The sequence below is a fragment of the Bubalus bubalis genome, chromosome 5 (assembly GCF_019923935.1).
Source record: "Bubalus bubalis isolate 160015118507 breed Murrah chromosome 5, NDDB_SH_1, whole genome shotgun sequence".
In the NCBI taxonomy this organism is placed as follows: domain Eukaryota; kingdom Metazoa; phylum Chordata; class Mammalia; order Artiodactyla; family Bovidae; genus Bubalus; species Bubalus bubalis.
Genome location: NC_059161.1, coordinates 14,868,477 through 14,892,820, shown reverse-complemented (window position 1 = coordinate 14,892,820; position 24,344 = coordinate 14,868,477). Strand labels below are relative to the sequence as shown.

At 34.4% G+C, this 24,344-nt stretch overlaps 1 protein-coding gene across 3 annotated transcripts in view; it reads right to left on the bottom strand.

The window, feature by feature from the left end:
• Positions 1-234: 234 nt before the first annotated feature.
• The window catches only part of TRMT1L (tRNA methyltransferase 1 like), a 34,422-nt gene continuing 10,312 nt past the window's right edge, over positions 235-24,344 (bottom strand). For 2 of the 3 annotated variants that reach the window (XM_044942725.2, XM_006060515.4), the window contains 11 exons: positions 22,640-22,769; positions 21,125-21,248; positions 20,568-20,647; positions 16,042-16,291; positions 15,432-15,644; positions 13,879-14,069; positions 6,636-6,714; positions 4,562-4,722; positions 3,867-3,929; positions 1,553-1,679; positions 235-1,451 (listed from right to left, as the gene is read on the bottom strand). In XM_044942725.2, the coding sequence (XP_044798660.1) occupies positions 1,199-1,451; positions 1,553-1,679; positions 3,867-3,929; positions 4,562-4,722; positions 6,636-6,714; positions 13,879-14,069; positions 15,432-15,644; positions 16,042-16,291; positions 20,568-20,647; positions 21,125-21,248; positions 22,640-22,769 (1,671 nt within the window). In that variant the 3' untranslated portion in view covers positions 235-1,198. The remainder of the gene's footprint in view (positions 1,452-1,552; positions 1,680-3,866; positions 3,930-4,561; positions 4,723-6,635; positions 6,715-13,878; positions 14,070-15,431; positions 15,645-16,041; positions 16,292-20,567; positions 20,648-21,124; positions 21,249-22,639; positions 22,770-24,344) is intronic. The other variant, XM_044942726.2, reaches the window with a different exon arrangement.

Below are 24,344 nucleotides of genomic sequence, written 5' to 3'. Positions count from 1 at the left end.
AATTAATACTCTTATGTTGATGCAGCCCCAACTCCCTGAATTTCTGTGTATGTCATGGGAGTGGTTTTTTTTACATGATATATTAAACCTTTCAGTCATTTCTCTTCCTCCATTTCCCAAGCTTAATACTTGTAAAAAAAAGTTAGTTTTTCTAAGAAACACTTAGGTAAATGTGCATTAAATCCTTGAAACAAAAATCTAAATTTTTGGTATACGTTTTCATACAAACTCATATTCGGATGAAGCAAGAACCATATTTATTAATGGAAACGATTTTTTTTTTCCAACTAATTTTTGTAGTCATGTTAGCCTGGGCTACTTGTACAAAAAATTAGCACATACACAAACCAAAAAAACAAGCAAAACAAACAAAAAAAAAACCCACCCCAAAAAGCAAGAAAATCCTCACTTCAAAAATTCATAAGGTGACAAGTTTTACTCCTGAGAGGTAGCATAACCAAGCAAAAGAATATTGTACGTGCATTAACTGAGGCACTTGAGATCACCCAGTTTGTTTAATTCATAACAAAATCTCTCCTCAGAATTTCATGCTTGTAAACAATTACATTAGAACAGTAGTCTCAATTTATTTTAACAAAATCTTACTTTAAAGTGTAATCATCCGGACTTTAAACTTACAAGAAAATGTATTTCTATCTCTGATAAGTATTTAGTTGGAGAAATAAGATTTCTCGAAATTGGGAATATATTTTATCTTGTATTTGTGAAATAATACATTAGTAATCAGAAAAGACACTATTCCTCCTATTTAGGGTCACTTTAATAAAAGGATTCTGGATTCATCTTACACATTACAAACAGAAAAGATAAATATCGTGAATCACTTTAAGTAGAGCTGAGATTAAGTAATGTGTTATTTTCATAACATATAAAATTCCAAACAGTCTGCATGTGAAAATTTTCTGAGTTATTAAACAGTAGGGTGATCTCAGTCACAAACTTGGCTTCATGTGAAATGTTTTAATTAAAATTTTAAGCTTTCTTTAAAATAAGAAAAACTTGGAAAGCATAGCTCCCAAACCAGCTAAATTAGAAACTGCTAATTTTCTGAATGAAAAGAGCACTGTTTTTTATTTTTACACAACTGAATTGAAAGAATAGAAAAAGCACTACAGTTGTTACAGAGAATAATAATTGTGGCCATCAACACAGACATCTGAGAAACTTTCCTTTACATTTACCATCTTCTGCAACCACCTGCTTCTGCTTTGTCATTCACTGACATTTCAACCCTGTCGGCTACTGTGTCTTCAGATGCTGGTTGGACATGGCCCTCTGACTGTCCTCCAGTGTAAGTAGGGGTGCTGTACTTCAAAAGGATGGATTTAAACTGCATTAGAGGTGCATCTGTACGAACTCCCATTGGGTCAAAATGAGTTCGGCTTACTCGAAAGCCTGCTTGAGAAAGATAGCACAAAAACTTTTTTAACCTGCAACAAGGAAAGGCAAAAAAAAATGAGGTTCTTGTTTTAAATCATAATGTCATTAAAATATTAAATATATACACTTTGTCATTCACTGTCTGTCTTACTTTGGCATATTCATTCCTTTAATGCTGTGTCTGTGGATGTTGTAATAAAAGGGAGGATGTTCAGTATTGACATCAGTCTTTTGCCTCTTGACTAAATTTGCAGTTGTTTCATTACTTTTTCTCTTTCCTGAAACGTACAGATATTAACACGGAAAGTTAGCATTCTCTTAAAAATCACAAGCCAGATACTTTAATAACTACATACTATCTTCAAGTCTAAATTCTTTGACACAACATTTTGACCTATCTATCCAATCTTAATTCTTACAATAACATAGCTTTTATTGTAATATTTATATTTTCACTATCCTTTACTCATGTAATTTTACTGTTGAACTGTTTGCTGAATCAGAACTTCTTTCTACCTTCTTCAGTTGTAAGCCTCAAGCCTACCTCCATCTTCTGTAGAAAGCCATTTTTGAAATCTGGGCCAGTCATTCCACAGATTGCACTACTCTCAACACTACTCTGAGTTTGATTAAGTTCTATCATTATATGTTTTCTTGTTTCATGTATTTAGGTCTTTATAATGTGTATAAATCCTTCCCAGATTATATTCTAAGTTCCTGGAGAATAAGGTCCTTTATTTCTATACTTGTATTCTCTACTGAATGCCAATAGAATTGACCCTTGTGAACAATGCAGTTTTAAATTGTGTGGGTCTACTTCAACATAGATATTTTTCAACAGGGAGAAACTACAGTAACATATGGTCCACAGTTTGTTGAATCTGTGGATGAAGGATTGACTTTAAGTTACATATGGATTAATCCCGGGGCTGTTCAAGAGTCAACTGTGTTTGATATACAGTAGTCTTCATTGAACACAAAGTCAGTCTCAGCGGCTTGCATATAGGAATTTACGAGTACACTGTATGATCTCATTGCCTACTTTTTACCACAGTACTTAGCCTTTACATTTTCAGTGAAAGGAAGCTAGCAAGTAAGTTTCTAGCAGTTATCCCTTCAAAAATCACAAAAGGAAGACAACTGAGATATCCAAGTTACCATATGGAGATTTTTTTCTGAATGTTCAACATGGATGTTATTATTGCCAAATTTAAAATTTTCATGAACATTAACTTAAGCAAAAGTATTCAGAAGACAAATCTGATGCATGAAAATGAATGATAAACTGCATTCAAAGATAAATATTGTTGAAGTGTTGACTCATGGCTTCCCCCATTAAAACCTGATTATACTGTCACATTAAATCTAAGAAGGCACATGTACCCCAAGAGTTAGGAAAGGCTGAGACTAAAAATCCAATACCTTCCAATTACTATCATCAGCAGTACATAGATTTCTTTTGCCTGATATTTTCTATCATGTAAGATTTTATATGTTATACTAGTTTAGAACAATCATAATTTTAGAGCTATAAAAGAATCCATAGAGATTAGTCTAACTCCCTTAATTTATACATGAGAAAGGCTCAGAGATTTTAAATATCTTCAAAACTTCTGTTTTTACCTTATTCTAAAAAGGTTTTATGACAACTCTTAAAGGTGGGGGACCTGGCTAAGGTTATGTAACAAATGACACAAAGAAGTAGGGTGATACTCTTAAATTTAATGTATTTTACAGGATACTGGAATGCCTTTCTCTTCCCTCCAACAGAGAAATTAAGGAGAATAAATCATTTTTAAGTGATTTGAATCCTAACAAATTGGTTGAAGATGCTAAATGAACATGACTGTTGGGAACAGTATGTAGTTATTAAACCATAAGCTATTAGCAGGAGTTGAAATTTTCTTCTCTTTGAAAATCAACACTAAAATGCTGAGCAACTGATACAAAATTACAGCTTGTAACTATAGTCCTTGGTTCTTTCAATCTCAACACTGTTTTTGCCTGTATACAAAACAGATTTAGAATCTAACATTGCCTTCTAAAAACCTTAGACATTAAGCGCCACCATTACAAATCTTAACATCCTTTGATATGAATTTATAATGCCTAATACAAGTATATTTTAAAGTATATACACACCTCAAATTATAAGAAAGGCTATGTAATAAAATTCTTATGGCCAGAGTATATAGGGTCTTCTGGTTAATCAATGACATTTCTTTTAACATCTTGTATAGCTCTTGCAAGGGGATCACCATATACCAGAGATGTGAACAAAGTACATATTGATAGAAGTTTTGAACTATGCAAATGCCAGATAAATAAGGTCTACTGTAATTTGGTTGCTGGTATAATAAGATGAAAATGAATTTGAAGTAGGCTACCAAAGCAATCTCTTCTCTTCCAGTTACCCTGCTGCTACGTGCTCTTACACAGATGCGTTCACACACATGCACACGTACCTTGTGCGCTGTGACTATCTGTTGTGGTATCGTCTGTAGTTTTAATAAATACACCGCATTCTTCTAAAATTAGAACAAATGGAAACAAAATATTTTACAGGATGATATTAAGCAACAATTTGAAGTTTACATAAAAGCTTACTAAATCTATGCACTGCTTTTATGAATATATGAGATTCTGTGACCAAAACAGGTTCCAAGAATTCATTTTTTGACCCTCTAAGATACCTAACAGGCCCACCCTTCTATCAGTAGCCAGATAAAACTACAAAAGCCTATTTATAGTAAAGAGAAAACAAAGCAGAAAAAACTTAACTTTTCTGAGTGGTAAGTGTAAACCTAGCTTCCATGTCTCAATGGATATTACAAAATTTTTGGCCACACTGTTCTCAGAATGACCTAAAGTTTCTCTTTCCAGAAAGCAGATACAGGGTAATAAAATCAGAACAGACTTTTAGTTCTTTCAATCTACTAAAGTTTAAAAAATACATCTATAAAACAAAATCATCATTCCTTTCAGGCCCCTAAAATATAAACTTGAAGAAAACAATGCAATTAAAAGCTAACTGGATTACTGATGAGACTCATTACAGAGAATTTACTTAAAGCATACTACTTATATTGCTTTTAATTATAACATTAAAGATGTATTTTTGATAAACAATTTGTAACGTAGTAAATTAGTGTTAAGTCACCTTGCTTGTTGAGATTTGAAGGTGCATGAACTGAAAACTGAGGAGTACACTCGGACTCAAAGATTAATGTCTTTATTAGGGTCTGAATGTCATCTAAACCATGGTGAAGAGATTCAGACAGCATTCTTTTGAGGAATCCAGTATTGAAAAGGGAACTTGACCTAAAAAAAGAATATAGAATTAGATTCAAGAAGTGTTTTCTTTAATAAAATAAGTCTTCATAATTAAACAATGACTAAGTAATTTGCCCACTTTATCATGTCAATTCTCTAAGCTAGTGGGATTTGTAAAGGAAATTTTATTCACAATAGGTCAATTTATTGAGCCCTCATAAGGTGTATAGTCCTGTCGTACATAGACGTGTAAGATATAGTGAAGTATAAAATTCACTGTTTACCCTATGAAAGCCTATAAGTGTAGACAGAATCTAGCCTGGGACACACAGTAATGCAGAGGTTTTCACAATGCATATTCCTATCAGTAACAGTAACCCTTAGTTCCAGGGCATACATGGCAGGGCAGGGTGACATCCATAAGAATTACATGCGCTGGTGGTGATGCAGTTAAAAAGTGGCCCAGGGCTCAGTTTCCTATTTAATTTGAGAATCACAAGTATAATGGACAGAATATGAATTCCAGGTCAGACAAACCTTTCCACCACTTACTAGCTATGTAATCTTGAGTAACTATTGTTTTGAGTCTCACATTCCTTATCATAATATGGAAAATAAAACTTCTCACAGACTTACGGGAATTAAATGAGATAATACACCTACAATCCCTAGTACAAGGTATATCCTCAAGAAACAGTAGCTATTACTAGGGTAAGCAAATATATATGAAAGGATATGTGATTTTAAGTGTCAAACGAGTGACCAGTGTAAGATTTACTAAAAGACAGTTCAAAGATTATTTTGGATTTAAGCACTAAGGAGTGACACTTCAAAAAGGATGCAGAATTTGAACTAGAGGAAAGGAAGGGAGAAGAGACTGGATGGGCGTAAATACATGAACAATGGCTTTAAGTGAGAAAACCTTAAGTTACTGTTTAGAACTCAGTCTTGGAGATTAAAAAAAAATGAGTTCTGGTTCTGTTCTGTGTGTGCGACTAACTAAATCCTGAGGGATCAGTTTTATCCAACACTTAAAATACACTGTGCCATCATTTTCTCATCTGGTAAAATGAGGGAGGAGTTGGGCTAGGAGATCTTTCTGGATCTAGCAACCTGTTACTCTGAACTTCCCCAGTTCCAAGAGTGAGTAGGGTCAACATACTGCAGGTGACTGAGAGAACTAGAAGGTAAGGCTGGCCAGGTCATTCTTAATCTCAAAGTATTTACTTGAAGATAAAATAATGGGCATCAGCACAAATGTTTACCATTAATTTTTAGACTTAGTAATGACTAAACCTTGGCCTTTATAAAGTAATGAGGCTGGAGTTTGCAATGATTGTTATTACAATGCTATTAGCAATCTCAAATTTCTCCAAGAATCTCTAGTAACAAACAGCTTATGGGAAGGATTGTGAGTAAAAGCAATTCAACTTTCAAACATGAAAAACATAACTAGTTACCAAGGATGCAAAAAGCACACACATACATTAAATATTTGCAGCTGTGTCACATATAAACAGCTTGACCTAATACAAAAGCAAACATTTACTTTAACATGCCCTTCTTCCTTAAAATTAATTCCTCAAAGAACTTTTACATTAGTTGACTGGTCTATAAAAAGTTATAGTGATCACTTTAAAATCATACCCTAGTTCTATAATTATCAGCTGAAAAAAGCCTCATCCTTACTATGCATGAATGAATTATTTAGTTTGCAGATCAGCTTGGCTTCTCTTTGATCCAACTGCATCTTAACTCTGTCACAAACTTGTAAGAATAATGGTATAGAAAAATGTGAAAAGAAAACACCTCAGGTTCATAAGGGAAAAGAATTATAATTATTTACCTATATTTTAAAAAAAATTGAAACTAAATTTGTCTTCTACCACAGTAATCAAAAGTCAGCAATCAGATCAATACATACATAAACTCTGAATACATTACTATGCTTAGGCACATACCATAGAGGTCCAAGTTCTATTGCTGTCTTTCCAGGCATGCTTCCATGACAATTACAGGGTAGCTGTCTATATGGGTTTTCTGTGAAAAGGTAATAAAAAGAAATCAAAGGAGAAATGACAATGTAAACAGTAGTAATTGTTATATAAGTAATAATTTGCAGCTACAGTACACTGAGGATCTACTATGTGCCAGGTATTGTGCATTTATATGCATTAAAAAAAATTTAATCCTTAAAACTCTGAAGCAGGTATTAAGATCTCAGTTATGTAGATCAGATGATTAAAGCTTAAAAAAGATACAGAAATCATGTCAAAATTAGAGGCATGGTTTTTAGTCACTATACTACCTGAAATAATTTCAGCAGGAGAAAATCTTATAAATTCCACAAGCTATCTATATTTTAAAATCAACTGATTGGGGTATAATTTACATACAGTAAAATGTATACATTTTATGTGAAAAGGTTGATGAGCTTTAATAAATGTACATACCCATATAACCAACATCCATCAAAATAAAGGCATTTCCCATAAGTTAACTCTTCTGTAATTGGGAAGAGAAAATGAATTACTCTATTCCCTAGGCTTGATACATATTCAGTCGCAGACATGTAGGCTAGAAGAAACTAATTCAGTTTAAAGAGCAATGAGGACCCTGATGTAATCAGAATATGACTGGGGAGATACAAGACCTAGTCTTAGTTTACAAAATGGCATGATATTCTATCTTGGACTTTCCTGTTCACTTAAGACTCAGAATGAAGTGAAGTGAAGGGAAGTCGCTCAGTCGTGTCTGACTCTTTGCGACCGCATGGACTGTAGCCTACCAGGCTCCTCCATCCATGGGATTTTCCAGGTAAGAGTACTGGAGTGGGTTGCCGTTTCCTATAGTCATTTTAAATCAGATTTTCTCCAACTGAGTTCCCCCAGGCCATTTCTGGGTTGATCATTCACTTTCTTGGAATGGCCTGATCTGATCAATGGGCCCTAGATATATCCAGAACTCAGGATTATGGTAGTAGGGGCATGGGTCTATAGCTTCTTGCTATCTGATATCACTCTGTCATTTAATGCAATTGAGTGGCATAATTCACAGTTGTATATATACTTAAGGGCCTCCTTCACTGTTTGTTCCTAGGTCTACCTTTCAGCCTTAAAAGGTGTGGTTATCATTGACCTTAGCTTTGTTGAGAATGATGCTGCTCAAATGCTATACGAATATATTCAAGACATCTTCCCTGAAACCATTAAATAATTAAATTACATGTACTACAGGCAGAATTACCCAAAGTAGGGTGATTTATATTTATGGTTCTGTCAGTTGTACCAACTTACCGCAGGCAGCACACAAATATTTGTCAGTTTGTTTCCTGATGTATTTTGCAAAATGATCCCATCATATAAACCTGTGTCTTTTTTGAAGACCCTTGCCTAGGATTTCTTAGTGCCTGATGAGCATCAGCATCTTCAGGGATCAGGGTTATCATTTCAAGTTACGAAGTAGAAAAAAATGAAGGTGTGAAGAAAGAACTACTATATCTATGTCATTGGTAAATAGGCCACGAAGGTAATTCCAGATGAGGAATTCAAACTATTTAGAGACTTTAAATGAAATGGACTGAACACATACTTTAATCTCTTCTGTTTCTTAAAGCATTATTAAGATGAGAACAAAGGAATAAAATTCAAACCCCAAAGATAAATAAAATGTGAGAAGATATAACAAGATGATGAGAAATGTCAATAAAATTTTAGAAGTGGGAAGCAGATACACAAAGGGGTAACTGATTTAGCAGGTCAGAGAAAGCTAAAGCCCGAGCCTGAAATGGGTAGACAGGCTACCAATAAACAGCAAGCCCACTGGCATTGTGGGGCCCGAAAAGGCTTGAGAATGAAAGTACTGACTGTCTCTGAAGATGGAAATAGGGTGGTAATGTGGGGGGAAAAAAAAAGACCTCATTTTAAAATTTTAACACTTGGAGACTCTAAGATCAACAGTTAGGCTTCTGTGTCTTCTCCATCCAAAACAGGAAGTTAATCTTGGGTGAGGCTGAACCACAGAGGATCTGGAACCAGGGGCGTTAGTCACAGTTAAGAGTGAGGAGGCATATGAAAAGAAAGGGACTAAGTAAAAAGTCTGTATAAATGGTAAGACCTGCCAGTCTCCTTCCCCAACATGGTTCCTAGAAAGCTGATAAAAGGCCACAAGATTCCTGTGCATAAGTACTTACCAATCCAGGAGAGAAAAACACACATACAGATTGGCTGACTGTCTTTTGGGAGTTCTTGTAGTGAAAAGGCAGACTGCCTTCTCATTACAGTAAAATCTTAGCAGTTTATAAGCCCTGCCCCAAGAACTCCAATATAACTGTCAGCATGGAAAACTAAGACTACTAGACATTTGAGATACACTATGACAAGAACAGAATTGCAAACCAGAAATAGGAAAGAATAACTAAAACAACAAAATAATAGCAACAATACAAAAATAAGCAAAATGAAAAACCTATCCTCCCCTAAATATAAAATATACCCAACTATAGTCAATAGTATCATAGAGGTAAGATTAGATTTCACATCTCTGAGACAAGAATAGGATACTATTAAAAAGGGAACAATAAAAATTGGAAATGAACAAAGTATGACAAATTTAAGCAGGGAAGTTGGAAAAATAAAACTCAAGGAAATTTATAAAGAACTAAATGCTAAGAAATAAATAGAGATGTAAAAAAATTAGAGGGTTAATCAAGCAGATCCATCATATAACTAAAATGAGTTCTGGGAAGACAGAAATAATTTGAGAGGAAAAAATTATCAAAGAGAAAATAGAAAAAATTTATCAAAACTGAAGAACTCAAGTTTAAGGGCTCACAGACTGCAGCACAATGAATTAAAAAAGAGGAATTCATAAACATCCTGAAGTTATTTTAGAATAGTGGGTTAAGAAGAGAGATTTTAAGAGCACTCAGAGAAAAAAACACAAAGGACTATTCCTAAGAACAACAGCAAACTTGTCAATATTGAAGGTTAAAAGACAAAGGAATAACATCTTAAACATTCTGAGGAAAAACAACTTCTAACCTAGACTTCTGTATTTACCCCTGCAATCCCTCTAAGGAAATCCTCCTAAGGGAAAAAGTGTAGCTTCAAAAGGAGAAAGTGAAGAAGGAAAGGTGAAAAATACATAAGATTTAAGATATAGGAAGTACATCACAAGGAGAAAGCCAAAGAAAATTTCCATTATGAGTCTAAAAGGAAGACCCAGGGCAACAGCTTTTGGCAGACTTAGAAACAAACAACCCAAACCAGAGGAGGAGGACTGTCTCCAGCGGAATTAAATGAAACCCAAAGGTTGTTTTTAACAAAAATCACAGAAGCACTAAAACTGTATTACGGATTTTGAAAAGTATATACACACCCAAAAGGTGACAAATATATAGTAATGATTAATTCGATTTACAGGTGTATAAAAAAGTTATTACAGCACTGTAACTGGTTCATCTCTGTGGAGCAGCCTTCTAAGAAAGGCAGCAATGATCCCTGTATCCTGGTATTCATACCCTTCTATAATCTCCACCTCTTGAATGCGAGATCATTGGATCTGGAGACTCATATCTAGTGACTAGAATATAGCAATATTCTCTTTTTCTCTCTCCCTTTCTCTCTCTGGTTCTTTCTGATGAAGTGAGCTGCTATTCTGTGAAGAAGACTACTTGACAATGAACCGAGAACACCTCTTGGCAGCCAGCAAGTGCTCAGGTCTTCAGTCTAACAACCTACATCCAGGTCATAACCATGTGAATGAGCTTGTAAACAGTCCTTCCCCCGTCAGGCCTTGATGACTGCAGCCCCAGCCAACACCTTGACGGCAGCCTTGTGAGCGACCCTTAGCTAGTGGACCCAGCTGAGCTAGGCCCAGATTCTTGACTCAAGAGAAACTGAGATAATAATGTTTTAAGCCACTAAGTTTTGAGGTAATTTGTTACACACAGATAGATAACTAATACAACTTGTAAACAAAGTTTTTATAAAAATATGAACATGGAATATTGATTAAGCCAACACTGGAGAGGAGAAGTACATGCATGTGACTGAGCTGGTCTGAGATTCTGAATAGTTGTCTTCATGAAAGGAAGTTATAGGCAATATAACTTAGAAATAGGGAAGATATCAAACATTAGAAACTTTAAACATTAGAAGAAACGGCTGTAAGATTTTTATTAATAGTTGGTTACTTTAGGGAGTGGGGCAGATATCATTACTAATAAGATGCAGAACTATTTGATTTTTTAAATTATATACTACATATTGATAAAAAATTCTAAGTGATCTGACTTTTTGGAAAGAAACACTCATTTATACTCTGTAAGTCCTATATGATTACAACAATGCAGAAAACAATTCATATTGCTTAATAGTAATTTATTAAGTCAAAAATCCTTTAAAATGTTTGATTAAAAAAAACACTCTAGTGACAAATTCCATAAAATACCAGTTATATGTGGAATCTAAAATACGGCACAAATGAACCTATCTACAAAACAGAAGCAGACTCACGGACACTGAGACCTGTGGCAGGAGAGGGGTGGACTGGGAGTTTGGGTTAGGAGACGTAAACTACTGCATTTAGAATAGATAGAAAACAAGGTCCTACTGTTTAGCACAAGGAATTATATCAAGTCTCCGGGAATAATCCACAATGGAAAAGAATATGAAAAAGAGTGTATATACATGTATAACTAAGCCACTTTGCTGTACAACAGAAATTAACAGTGTAAATCAAACATTCTTCAATTTTTAAAACAATTAAAAAAAAACCCACTGTAGTAACAATCCAAAATTATAAAGTGACATGAAGGACTCCTGAAGGAGAAGGAAAGATGTTAAGTTTTTACAGATTCAGGATCAAATTTGAGCAGAGTGTATTTGAGTTTAGTTACTCAATGATATTGTAAAACACTTATGGTGAGAAATGAAAGGATAAAAATCTCCATGTAAGAACTGGTTCATAATTTTAAAGGTAGGAATACCATCAGTAACACTGGGGTACGAGGTAAAAAGAAACACTGAGGTGTTTTTTTAATTGAGGTGAAACTCACATTAGTGATATCCTTTTAAACACTGAAGATGTGTATTATTTCTTACATAAAAGAAATTAGGAAAAAATAGAAAAGAAACCACAGGGCACTATACCATTTATCTAGGAGGACCAAAACCTTCCCAAGTTTCATCAAAGATATTTATGAAATTTATATTTTAAAAAGCCAAGTGGATTCTATAACCTTTCTGACTCTGTTGCATTTAAACCAAGATTAAGATGGTGGACTGGGCATTTAGAGTTGGCTTCTCTTATTCCAAATCTTTAGAAATGACAGAAAAATTTATTTTTGTGAATAATTCCTAAATACTGCTAGAAAAGAAGAAGAGAAGTCGTCATACATCCCAATCATTCAGTACTTGCTGAAAGCTTGTAAGCTGAGAGATAGTACTACTGGAAGAAAACCATACTGGAGGGAATAGATATTAAAGGCAGAAATAGCCTAGGGGCTATATGAACCTAAAAAGCAAAGATGAATGCTACTAGAGTAGCTCTAGGACAACTGATAAAGGGATTGGTTAGAAAACTGTACTTGAAAAAGCTGATTACATGACTCCTTTAATCCATGACTAGCAGGTTACAGAAGATATCTGTATCCAGTTTGAAGTGATAAAGGTTTAGGTTGGAGAAGCAAAATAGTACCCCAAATTTGATTAAAAAAAAAAAAAAACAATTACCTCTGGGCCTAAGAAGCTCTGAATTCCAAGGCGGATGAACACAAAGAGACTCACTCAGATATATTCTAACCAAACTGCTGAAAGCTGCAAAAAGAATCTTGAAAGCACCAAGTACCAAGTACAAGGGAACAACAATACAACTAACTTTTAATCAGAAATAATAGAAGCCAGAAGGCACTGTAATGATACAGTCAAAGTGCTGATTGGTACTTTTACTGATAAATGATCGGTATCTCAGCTTCATGCACAAATCCGAAAGCACCAGAGAGAACGCAAACCAAGGAACATGACAGCATGCCCTCCGTTCCCACTATCGATTAACGCTAGCAGAAGCACCCGGACAGAAGACAAGCATGGTGCGTTCTGAGGAAGCGTCAAAACCACATCTCCTCCTTAATTCAATGTGGTCAAGATAAACTACCAACTGGTTTATTTATTTATCTTTCATTAAGCAAAAATAGGATCCAGTGTCAGAACACTCTGAAAATAAGAGCTCTGAGAAGTGACTGCCTTAACAGATATTAAACAACACTAAAAGGTAAGTAGAAGTGAATGAATGCATGAACATCCAACCACTGGAACAGAATAGAAAATCTAAAAACAAATTCAAATCTATGTGGGATTTTAGTATAAGGTAAATATGGTATTCTCAAATAAGTGGACAAGAGGTGACCTAGTCAATAAAACAACCTTCTCTGAATAGTTTAGGATTGGAAAGCTTTTTCCAACTACAGACAAAATGCAGAGTACATTAAGCATCTGAATAACTTTACAAGAGAAACAATGAAAAATGTCTGCATGAAAGAATAAAAAGATGCAAACACAAGTGACGAAATGAGAAAAAATATCTACAACTATCGTATCATACCATGAGGGTTAAATTCTACTATATAAAGAGTTCTTAAAAATCCACATTTCAAAAATGCTAAGAAGCTAACAGAAAACAAGAGGCAACCGTTTCTATGTCCCAGAAAAGCAAATTAGAAACAGCCTGATGAGGGCACATGCCACATCTTTTTCCTTTGATTCCCCAGGCCTGGCATATAGTAGAGGCTCAATAAATATTTACTGGATGAGTTTTATAACTGATGGGTTCTATATTCAGTCAGAAACATGACCATTATTTTTATAAAATTAATGATTTGAAACATCCCAAACAAAGAAGTAATCTGACTTAATGTACCTAAAATTAGTGACAGTGGAAACTAAGTTATTTCTAGGCGTTTCGACAGGAGGCATGGCTAGAGAGCATAAATTATAATGAGCAAATGACTTTAATGAACTCACACGAATGTCTTGTCTGTTGATGAAAGGAAATCCAGTATAGGAAATAAAGTTAGCACTGTAATCTTTAAAATCAAAGGACAACAATATGTATAAATTAGGGATGTGATCAACGCTTATTCATTGGAGGCTTACACATAAATTCAACACAATATTCAGTCAAAAGAAACTTGCACTTATTTACCTTCTACCATATTACCATCCTTCTGAAAAATTCTCTCTTCACACCACTGACAATGGATTAGGTACTGAATCTTCTTGGCTGTTTCATCTGCAGAAGTTGGCCCCCTCAAAACTCGCACAACAACCAACACAAAATGTTCCAGAGCCACTGCAAACAGTACTTCTATGCCTTTGTTACATCGGGCTGCAGCTCTGGAAAAAAATTTTTTAAGTTGTTTTGAGAGCTTATCATTTTCCTTTGCTTGGCATTATACTGACCATATTAACTTGGACAGTACATACACTATGGAAGGGTTATGGGAAAATAAGAAAAATTTAACTCTTTGTAGCAGTGGATTTAAAAGATATATAAAAAAGTGGCTATAAAAGATATATACTATACACTATAACTTTTACACAAACTGAAACACAGGAAATTATAGTTTGCTTGGCAGGCTTTTGGTAATTACACATGTTCCTTTATGATATCTTCTCAATATTCTTTGGTTTCTAATGTCACTTTGTTTCTTGTCATGACAACCATCTTTCTTTCTAAAATTTTTACCTCCTTTTTTCTATAAAAGCTTCTTCCAAACAATATATGCTTGCTGAGTACTAAATACATGCAGGGAAGTATGCTAGCTGCTGAACAGCTGGTAAAAATGAATAAGCAAAGTCCTTGCCAGTGTTACGTTTCTATACTTTTGTATTAAATTCTACTTGATACACCATTTATGTACTCAGTTTTCCCTCTTCAGTTGTACACTAACTTAGTCTGTATGTACTGCTTTGAATTTGCTGTTACATTATAAACATTTTAAAGTATGTACAGTAGGTCCTTGGCATGTACCAAGTGAACATCAGAGGTTTTAGTTATTTAGGAATAACCCTAAAGGTCTATGAAGTCTAATAATCTGTATTTTTGCTGAGGTAAGGATTCCAGTCTAAATGCTGTGCAACTGGTGCTGGTGTTAGTGACAGTGCCGGCTGTAACGATCTGTAATCTTAATATTCATTGACATTGTATTATTACTATTCCTCGAGCATAACTTTATGCATAAAATGGGTGCTCAAAGTCTTCCTTTCTTCAATTGTTTAGAAAGTCTGATGAGAAACAGAACTTTTTGTTTTACAGGTGAGATCATTTCACAGAATCAAATTTATAAGCCATCATTTTTTTCAAACTATATAAATAAAGACGCTAAGATGAAATGGACATTAAATAATGATCATTTCTAAATCTAAGATCAATTTTTGCTTTCCCTTTTTGTGGTGCTACCACCCTATATCTACTCTATGTTTGTTGAAACAAAATGATTTGAAGTTAACTTTCATTTTTTCTTTCTTACTACTTTATTTAAATAACATTTTAAAGTGGAGAGTAAACTATTTTAGGCACAAGCTTTTCAATAAAATTCTAACATACAACATAAGATTTCCAAAAAAATCAAGATCACATATACAAAATACAGAATCTGTCTTTTGTGCATATTTTGAAGAATGAAATAAGCACTTCTTGTAACAGTATTTCTTTCTACCATATACTCAGACACACAAGGGTTGGCCATTTGGTACCTTGCCACTGCAGCTACAACAATCCTCGCAGCTAGCTCCTTGTAATACTCGGTTCGGACAATATTACAGCCGTAGTGGCGCCGGGCAACGTGCTGTGCCTTGGCATATAAAGAACTGATATCTGTAGAAGTCACTGACACTATGCCGAGGTTTCTTATATTTCTGAATGCCGAATCAAGATAGTTCACAGATGTTCCAAAAGGATCTAGATGTCTAAAATCAGAAAGAATATGGACATATTTAAAATCATACTAGTAATCAAAATCATACCATTGCCGTATTTCTAATGATAAAGTTCCATGGATTCAAAAGTACTTCATAAATCTATTTTAAAAACATTAACTGTTTTTAAAGTAAGCAATAAAAGGATCTTATGATATCTTAGACACGTGAAAACAAAACCTGCTTAGAGAAAAGTTATCATGCCCAGGCATTTTACTTCAAATGCTAGAAAATGCTCTTACGGCATTCCTTAAGCCAATGCCAAAATATTGTATTAATTTAAATAAACAATGACAAACTACCTTAATTTTTAACGGCCCCCTCTCTACCCCACCTCCCTTCAAATCCAAGTCAGTTTAGAAAGTGACAGAAAAAATTTTCCACTTACATGAAATCAAAAGATCTCAAATGCATTAGTACATTGGCATCCATTTTGGTCACCTTAATATTACCAAGGTTTTCCTCTCCTTCTTCCAGAATATCTTCCCTTTCTTCCTTTTCCTTACTGTCCACAACCACTTTCAATTTGTTTAAATGGCAGTTCTCCTGAATCAACGTCACAGAGTTTTCATTCAAATCATTAATTGTAACCTTGACTGCATTTCCAAGATGTTTTGCCCATTGTAATCCCATTATCCCTTAGGAGAAATTGGAAGAAAAATGGATTTTTAAATTATAAAGAATAAAAACTGTAATAAAAATAAAGAATATAATTTTGTAAGTAACAGAAATAAATGTTTCAAAATCTTAGTATTTTCAAAAGTAATTCTTATTCTACCTTCTCACTGAAATGCCTCTTAACAAGATTTACCACAAGAAAATGTATCCTGCAGATTTCCATTAATAGTTCTTAAAAAACTGTTCTATAATCCATGTTCAAATAAAATACCTATGTATATTCTTTATTTGGGGTTTAATAGGATATTTTTTTCCTTTCTTCTTACAATGGAATACTTTTTTTTCAAACAAAATCTTACAGAGAAATCCAATATACAATATGAGTAAGAGTGGGGTTTCTCTACTTGAAAAAAAGTTGAGTTGAGAAGCTGAGAATTCATCCTGCTGAAGCTTACTCTAATACATGAAAATATGAAAACAACTTTCCTGGATGAATGCTTTTCAAATACTGCACCACAGCATCATTGTGAGTGAAAAACAACTCTGTATGTGTAAGCAAATGATCAAGAGGAATTGAGACCAAGAGGGCCCTCTCACAGGTTTTCTATCCCTGTTGGATTTGAGTCATAAGGGACATTCACTGCAAAATGGGAGATGGTGACACCAGCCTAGCCAATACGGAGTAAAAACCCCCAATTTACTGGAAGTACTGACCATCTGCATACATGTGACTCATTAATGTAGAAAATTAACACCTACTATGTGCCATTGTCTTTACATTTATTTTCCTATTCTTAAGATAAGCTTGTGAAATAAGTTCTAATATCTACATTTTAGAGATGGGGAAACAAGCAAAATGATTGCTACGAGCTTTATTTAAGTTTACAAAGGCACATAAAAAGAAAAGATCTTCCTAAACAATAATTTTAATGTTTCAGGTAAAAAAAGAGGAGTAGTTCATTGCAGTATTATTTGTAAGAGCCAAGACATGGACACAACTGAAGTATCCATCGATGGATGAATGAATAAAGAACATGTGGTATACATATACCCAACAGAATACTATTCGGCCATAAACAGAAGGCAGTCCTGCCATTTCAGACAACACAGACGGACCTTGAAAGTACTACACTAAGTAAAATAAGTCAGAGAAAGACAAATACCATATGATTTAAATTAAACATGGAATCTAAAAAAACACCCAAATCACAAAAATGGAGATCATATTTGAGGCTGCCAGAGGAGGAGACTGGAGGCGTGGGAGAACTGAGTGAATGTAGTCAAAGGGGACAAACCTGCAGTTATAACAGAAAGATGTTCTGGGGATAAAATGTACAGCAGGGAAATTACAGTTAACAATACTATTTATTTGAAACTGACTAAGCGAGCAGATCTCATCAGAAAGGGGAAAAAAATCTATAACCATGTGAAGAGATGGATTTTTTGATCATTTTACAATACATGCATATAGCTAATCATTATGTTGTATACCTAAAGCATATACAATGTTATATATGTTGACTATATCTCAACAAAACTAGAGGGGGAAAAAAATGACTCCACTGTTAAGAGACATATATAGTATCCAGTGTAGGTATGCTGCTGCATGCTAAGTCACTTCAGTCATGTCTGACTCCATGAGACTCTGTGGACTGTAGCCCACTAGGCTCCTCTGTCCATGGGATTTTCCAGGCAAGAATACTGGAGTTGGTTCAAATCTCTCCTCCAAGAGATCTTCCTGACCCAGGAATTGAACCCACATCTCTTATGTCTCTTGCACTGGCAGGTGCATTCTTTACCACTAAAGCCACCTGGGATAGACATTTAACAAACATTACTGAATGTAAAACACAAGGGTGGGGGAAGACTGTGTGAGGGAAATTGGTGGGAAATAAATCTGGAAAAGTAGACTGTGATCAGACTATGGAGGATATTAAATTGCAATCTGAGAAGCTGAACTCTAGGCTATTAAGATGCATGACTTTTTTGACTGAAAAATAACATGATCAATTCAGTGTTTGAGAGCAAAAGCTGTTTAGCAATAGCATGCAAGACAGATATAATTGCTAAAAATCACTCTATTAGCGGATATGGAATGAAAAAGAGTATGAGTCACAATACAAATGAAAACTTAGAACAGATCCATAGTTGAGTGTGGGGATAGTGGTGGGAAAAGGAGTAATAAAAAAATGATTCATATTTAAAATCTGACCAGCTCAGAGGATATGATCACCTTAGAATCATTACTTCATCACTTTTACCATTTCTACACTGAGACATTCCTAATGATGATGATAGTAGTAATAATATAATAATGATGATACTGAAGACTTTTATAGCATTTGCTATATACCAGATACTGTTCTAATTTCTTTACATGTATTAATTTACTTAATCTTTACATTATTTTAAGGTAGGTACCTTCTTTTGGATAGATAAAGCAAATTAAAGCATAATCCCTGGGGTTAGACAGCTGGCATGTTATAAAGCTGGGGTTTGAATGCAGTGTCTGACTCCACAGTCCATGTTTCCAGCCACTACTTCTCTCTGAGGTGAGGAACTTATGCCGAGCTAGGTCGTGCTTTCATTCTATTGGTACAAACTTCCCAAGAATACACTCCTATAACTTTTAAGAAGAAAAACTTGGATAGGGTACAAGTGGCTTTTTAGAAATTTTCTACATTTTCCAATCTTTTCTATACTGTTATGTCCTTTTGGGAAAAATGTTCTCAGTCTTTAAAATTTCACCATAATATCTCATTGCCTAATACGTAGGCAATGTTTACTGCAACACACACACACACACACACACACAAATCAACCAAACACCAAGTGCTTACTGACTGCTGCAAACAAGTATTCTTGCAAAAAAAAAAAAAATTTCCTGTCTGAATATGACCAAACCTGACCATCCAACTACCAATTTACAGAAATAGAGGAATATTTATATGAACCATGATGATACAATCAGCAAAAATCTAGGCTGTGGGAAACTCTACAGGACAAATGACCTCTTATATCAACAAATAATTATCACACATACACACAAAATGATGAAAAGAAATATAGATTAAAAAGGGACTTGAGACCTATCAAACAACTGAAATATATAGTTTTTGGATTCTGACTTAAATTTTTTAAAAATTTGAAATAATTAGGTCTATCTAAACATTTGATGACATTAAAGAATTATTCTTAATTTTTTAGGTGTGATATTGTATATGGGTTTTAATTTTGAAAAGTCCTTATCTTTTACAGGCTTCCCTCACAGCTCAGTTGGTAAACAATCCGCCTACAATGCAGAAGACCCCACTTTGATTCCTGGGTTGGGAAGATACGCTGGAGAAGGGATAGGTTACCCACTCCAGTATTTTTGGGCTTCCCTTATGGCTCAGCTGGTAAAGAATCTGCCCGTAATGCAGGAGACCTGGGTTCTACCCCTGGGTTGGGAAGATCCCCTGGAGAAGGGAAAGGCTACCCACTCCGTTATTCTGGCCTGGAGAATTCCACGGACTCAGTCCATGGGGTCGCAAAGAGTTGGATATAACTGAGCAACTTTCACTTCACTATCTTTTACAGATCCCATGGAAATATTTACAGATGAAATGACATATCTGTTATTTGCTTCAAAATAAAGGAGACAGAGAACACGGCAATGAGTTATAAAGGAAAGTGCACAGGAATACAGATATAAGACTGAGTGATGGATATAAAGGAATTCACTTATTATACACTCTAGTTTTGTATATATTTGAAAATTTTCCACAATAAAAAATTTGCCTTGTGTTTTTTTGATATAAAAATACTTTGCTTGATGTGATATCCATATACATTTCCTAAGAAAAGATACTGTACAGGAAGTTCAGCAAGTATGTACAAACTTCCAATTATAAGATAAATAAGTACTAGGGATGAAATGTACAACATGATGATTAAATATAGGTAATCCTTGTATAGAGGAAAGTTAAGAGGATAAATTCTAAGAGCTCTCATCACAAGGAGAAACTTTTTTTTCTTCTTACTTATCTATATGAGATGATGGATGTTAGCTGAACCTATTGTATATGTAAATCAAACCATCATGCTCTACATCTTAATTAAACTTGTACACCCATACAGTAATGTATGCCAATTCTTTCTCAATAAAACTGGAAAAAAAAATCTCTTGAGGTTCACATGATATAAACAAACCCTTAGTTCTCAAAGTGGCTAAACAACAAGGAAAAAATAAAGGGAAAGAAAAGATACTGTGCAGATTTGATAAAGTGAGGTTCCAGAAAAAGCTTCATCACTTACCAGTTGCTCCAAAGGCATCTAGACATTCCAAAGGTTTTCGCTCCTTAGCCAGAGCAGCCAGTGTACAGAATATCAGCTGCCTAGAAGAAGGATAATAATCTGAAATAATTTTACTGTACCATGGTTTCATCATTGTGGATTTTAAGAACAGTGAGAAAGTGTTCTATTTACTGTGCAAACTACTTTGAAAAGAGACCTAATAACATATTCCTTACTTAATAGTATAAGAACTAAAAACCTGTGAAATTAAACTATTAGTCAAATTGTGTTCTATTAACAAGTATTTACTATGAACAATGATTTTATAAAACTTGGCACTGGCCCATCAGTCTGTTCCTTTAATTTTATATAAAGTTAGACCTACTTTACTCCGAGAAAAAAATTGGTTTGGCAGAAAAATAAAACAATCATTCTGAGAAAATGCAAAATAAACGATTTTCATTCCATACCTACTTTTAAATTTCAATATATTAGAACAAGAAGATTAAGAGAAGGTACATTTGTAATGAATTGAAGCATCTGAAGCATTCCATAACCCTTTTTTAAATTTATCTTACCGATTCAGTTTCATTTTGGGATTAAAATAAGAATCTGTTTTCTGAGGTACAGAATAGTTAGGACAAACTTGTACATCTGTGTCTGCCTCTTTCAAAATTTCTTTAGGTGGTTTAGCAGCAGAAGCTAAAATTAAAAAAAAAAAAAGGTTTCCAGTGAAATAGAAAATAATTATAAATATCAAGAACAACATAAAAAATAACCTTCCTTTGTAATAGTTTCACGTTAATGAAATCAGTTGAGTAGATGTCAAAAAAAAAATCACCCAAAATTGATCTACATAGCCCTGTCTATGGAAAAGAACAGCATTCCGTTAAGTAGTTGGTGAATTAAAGTTTATCAGCTTACAATCTGAACTGTCTAGCACATCAATGTATCTGTACACCTAATTAAGGACAATTACCCTAAGACCGTGCCAAATCCTAAAATAACCTTTATTCATCAAACACTATATTGTGTTTATAGAGGCTGGTTGCTAAACACATATTTTATTATGGTTTAAATGTTAGAAAATTAACCTGTGTGGTTACGTTCCATTAGCTAGCATGGATGACTAAGAGTCACTCTATTTCCTGAACATGCTTAACTTCAGAATATTTTTGTGATTTTAAATCACAAATTATATTCCAACAGCTATAAGCTAATGTATAAAACAATTATTCTACTTTTAATATACATTAGAATCATTCTCCTATAACTCATGAAATATTGATATATTTGTGTGAATATATTTTAATTATTTAAGAAAGGAGATATAATAATATGTGGAGGGGAATAATTGAGATTATTTATGTTTGGATTTCTTGATCAAATTACAATCAGAATGTTAACTAAATGAGAACCATATTTCTCTTTCTACAATGCCACATATAAGTAATCTTTCCTACTGTTATGTTACATATCTTTCTGTACTCACCTAAGTGTCAAGTCACATATCTCACAAGATAAGCCTTTCTCAAACCAGGTTCTGTGAGAAAATTAAGCCCTTCAAATAACTATTTCACTACTTTTTTCAATACTTAAAAGAATGGTCCAGAGTACCATTCTAGATGTATTCATTACATATAATGGATGCCTTAGGGCAGAAGGGCTTAATTCTTGAGAAGGAACAACATCACTAATAATAAGCTACTAATAACTTGATATCACTCAGGACTATAAATAATCTTTATATATCACTCTGCCTCCTTTTTCCAGTGTTTTTCAACAACGAGTATAAGATAGTTACTGGTACGGGAGCCATCAGTAATAAAATCCTATTATCTTTCATTAGGATAGCTACATTTACTGGGCATCAGCTGCTTTTTTCTACTCTTGTATTAAATACATCTGTTAAATTGAGACCAGTTTATACTGTTGGGAGTCTCACAGAAAAAAAACAACACTGGATGGATTAGCAGTTAACTAAATGATTTGGTTAAGTCACAGTATTCTATCTGTATGATGTCTAAAAATAATAATTAGACCACTGTTTAAGGATCTATTTATTAACATATTAATGAGATTGCTCAACTCACCAGCAATATACCTGGATTTAGTCTCTCCTTTGTTCACATGGCGCCTGACATGTCCTAGCATATCTGTCCTTCTGGTGATTGTTGCTGAACAAATGATACAATGATAATGGGCGCCCATTTTACTGGATATCTATCAAACAGAGTATTTAATTTAAATGCATAAAAAAGTTACTAAGACAATGAAATAAAAGTTTATTTAAGGTTGTAAATTTAAGTATGTTAGAAGATAGTATTCATTTTGCCATGTGACTCTGAAAGGATCTTTATTTCCTTACCTATATTTACATCTGCTTTTTAATGTTATAATAGGTCACAAGTTTGTTAGTTTTTTCCCATTCATTCTAATCAACAAATAACTACTCTTATCTTCTATAAGCAACACTTATAAATGGTACGATATAGCAGCAGTGTGTTGGCAGACATATAACTGGCTCTCCGGGAAAATAAGCCCCTCATTTGTAGCGTCTGCAGGTCTGTGATCTAAACACTCTACCATAGCCAATGTCAAGCTCCACATGTGACATTTCAAGCTACCCATGTGACATCACTGAATGTGAATTTGGGAAGAGATGTGCAGTATCACAGCAGAGAACACTGCCACCATGCAGACACAGTACATACATATAAATGACGCACGAGCACAGATGTAGTAAAATAACTGGGAAGTAGTAAGTCGTGAGTATTCATTACTTTTGTTTTTAATATAATTTATTTACTTTTAAGTTCACATTTTAAAATTTTTGATGATGGCCACATTTAACAACCGGCTGTCCAGATTTCTGGAAATCTGAGCTAGTGCTGCTGCTGCTGCTGCTGCTAAGTCGCTTCAGTCGTGTCCGACTCTGTGCGACCCCATAGATGGCAGTCCAACAGGCTCCTCTGTCCCTGGGAGTCTCCAGGCAAGAATACTGGAGTGGGGTGCCACTGCCTTCTCCAATGCATGAAAGTGAAAAGCGGACGTGAAGTCGCTCAGTCGTGTCCAACTCTTAGCGACCCCATGGACTGCAGCCCACCAGGCTCCTCCGTCCCTGGGATTCTCCAGGCAAGAGCGCTGGAGTGGGGGCCACTGCCTTCTCTGGAGCTGGTGCTAGCACACTCCTACGTGTTAAAGACATAATAAAAAGTCTATTTTTCCAAGTAAAAAGTTCTCACTTTTTAGCTTCTTATTTAGTTAAGAACAAGACTTCCAATAGCTCTTTCCTGCTTATGATGTCTTCTTACTCTTTACTCACGATCACAGGGCAAGGACAGAACAGTCAAGAACATTCCACAATTTATGGCATTGTGATTATCATACTCAAAATATCTTAGATAGGGTTAATGGGCCAAGCATTATCCTGACAAAGTATACTTAAGAATGTTTTTCTCCCCCAATACTTTACTTTTTTTGTGTGGCCTGAAAGGAAAATTTACTAATAATGATTTATTAAGCTAATATGCATTCAGGATAGTGTCACTATAAAATATTTTATAATTTGTATTCCCCAAAGGTTAAATGTATCCTAATACAAACACATGTACTTTTTAAAGTTATTGAGATTTCAGAAGTGTCTTCATTCTGTCCTTTGACAAATTAAGAGGAAGAGCATAGGGAAGATGAGTATGAATCCACACGTATTAAGACACTTACTAAACCACAGAAATTAAAAGTTATTATTCCATGACCAAAATTTATTTTGAAAGAAAAAAAGTGCTTTCTACTTAA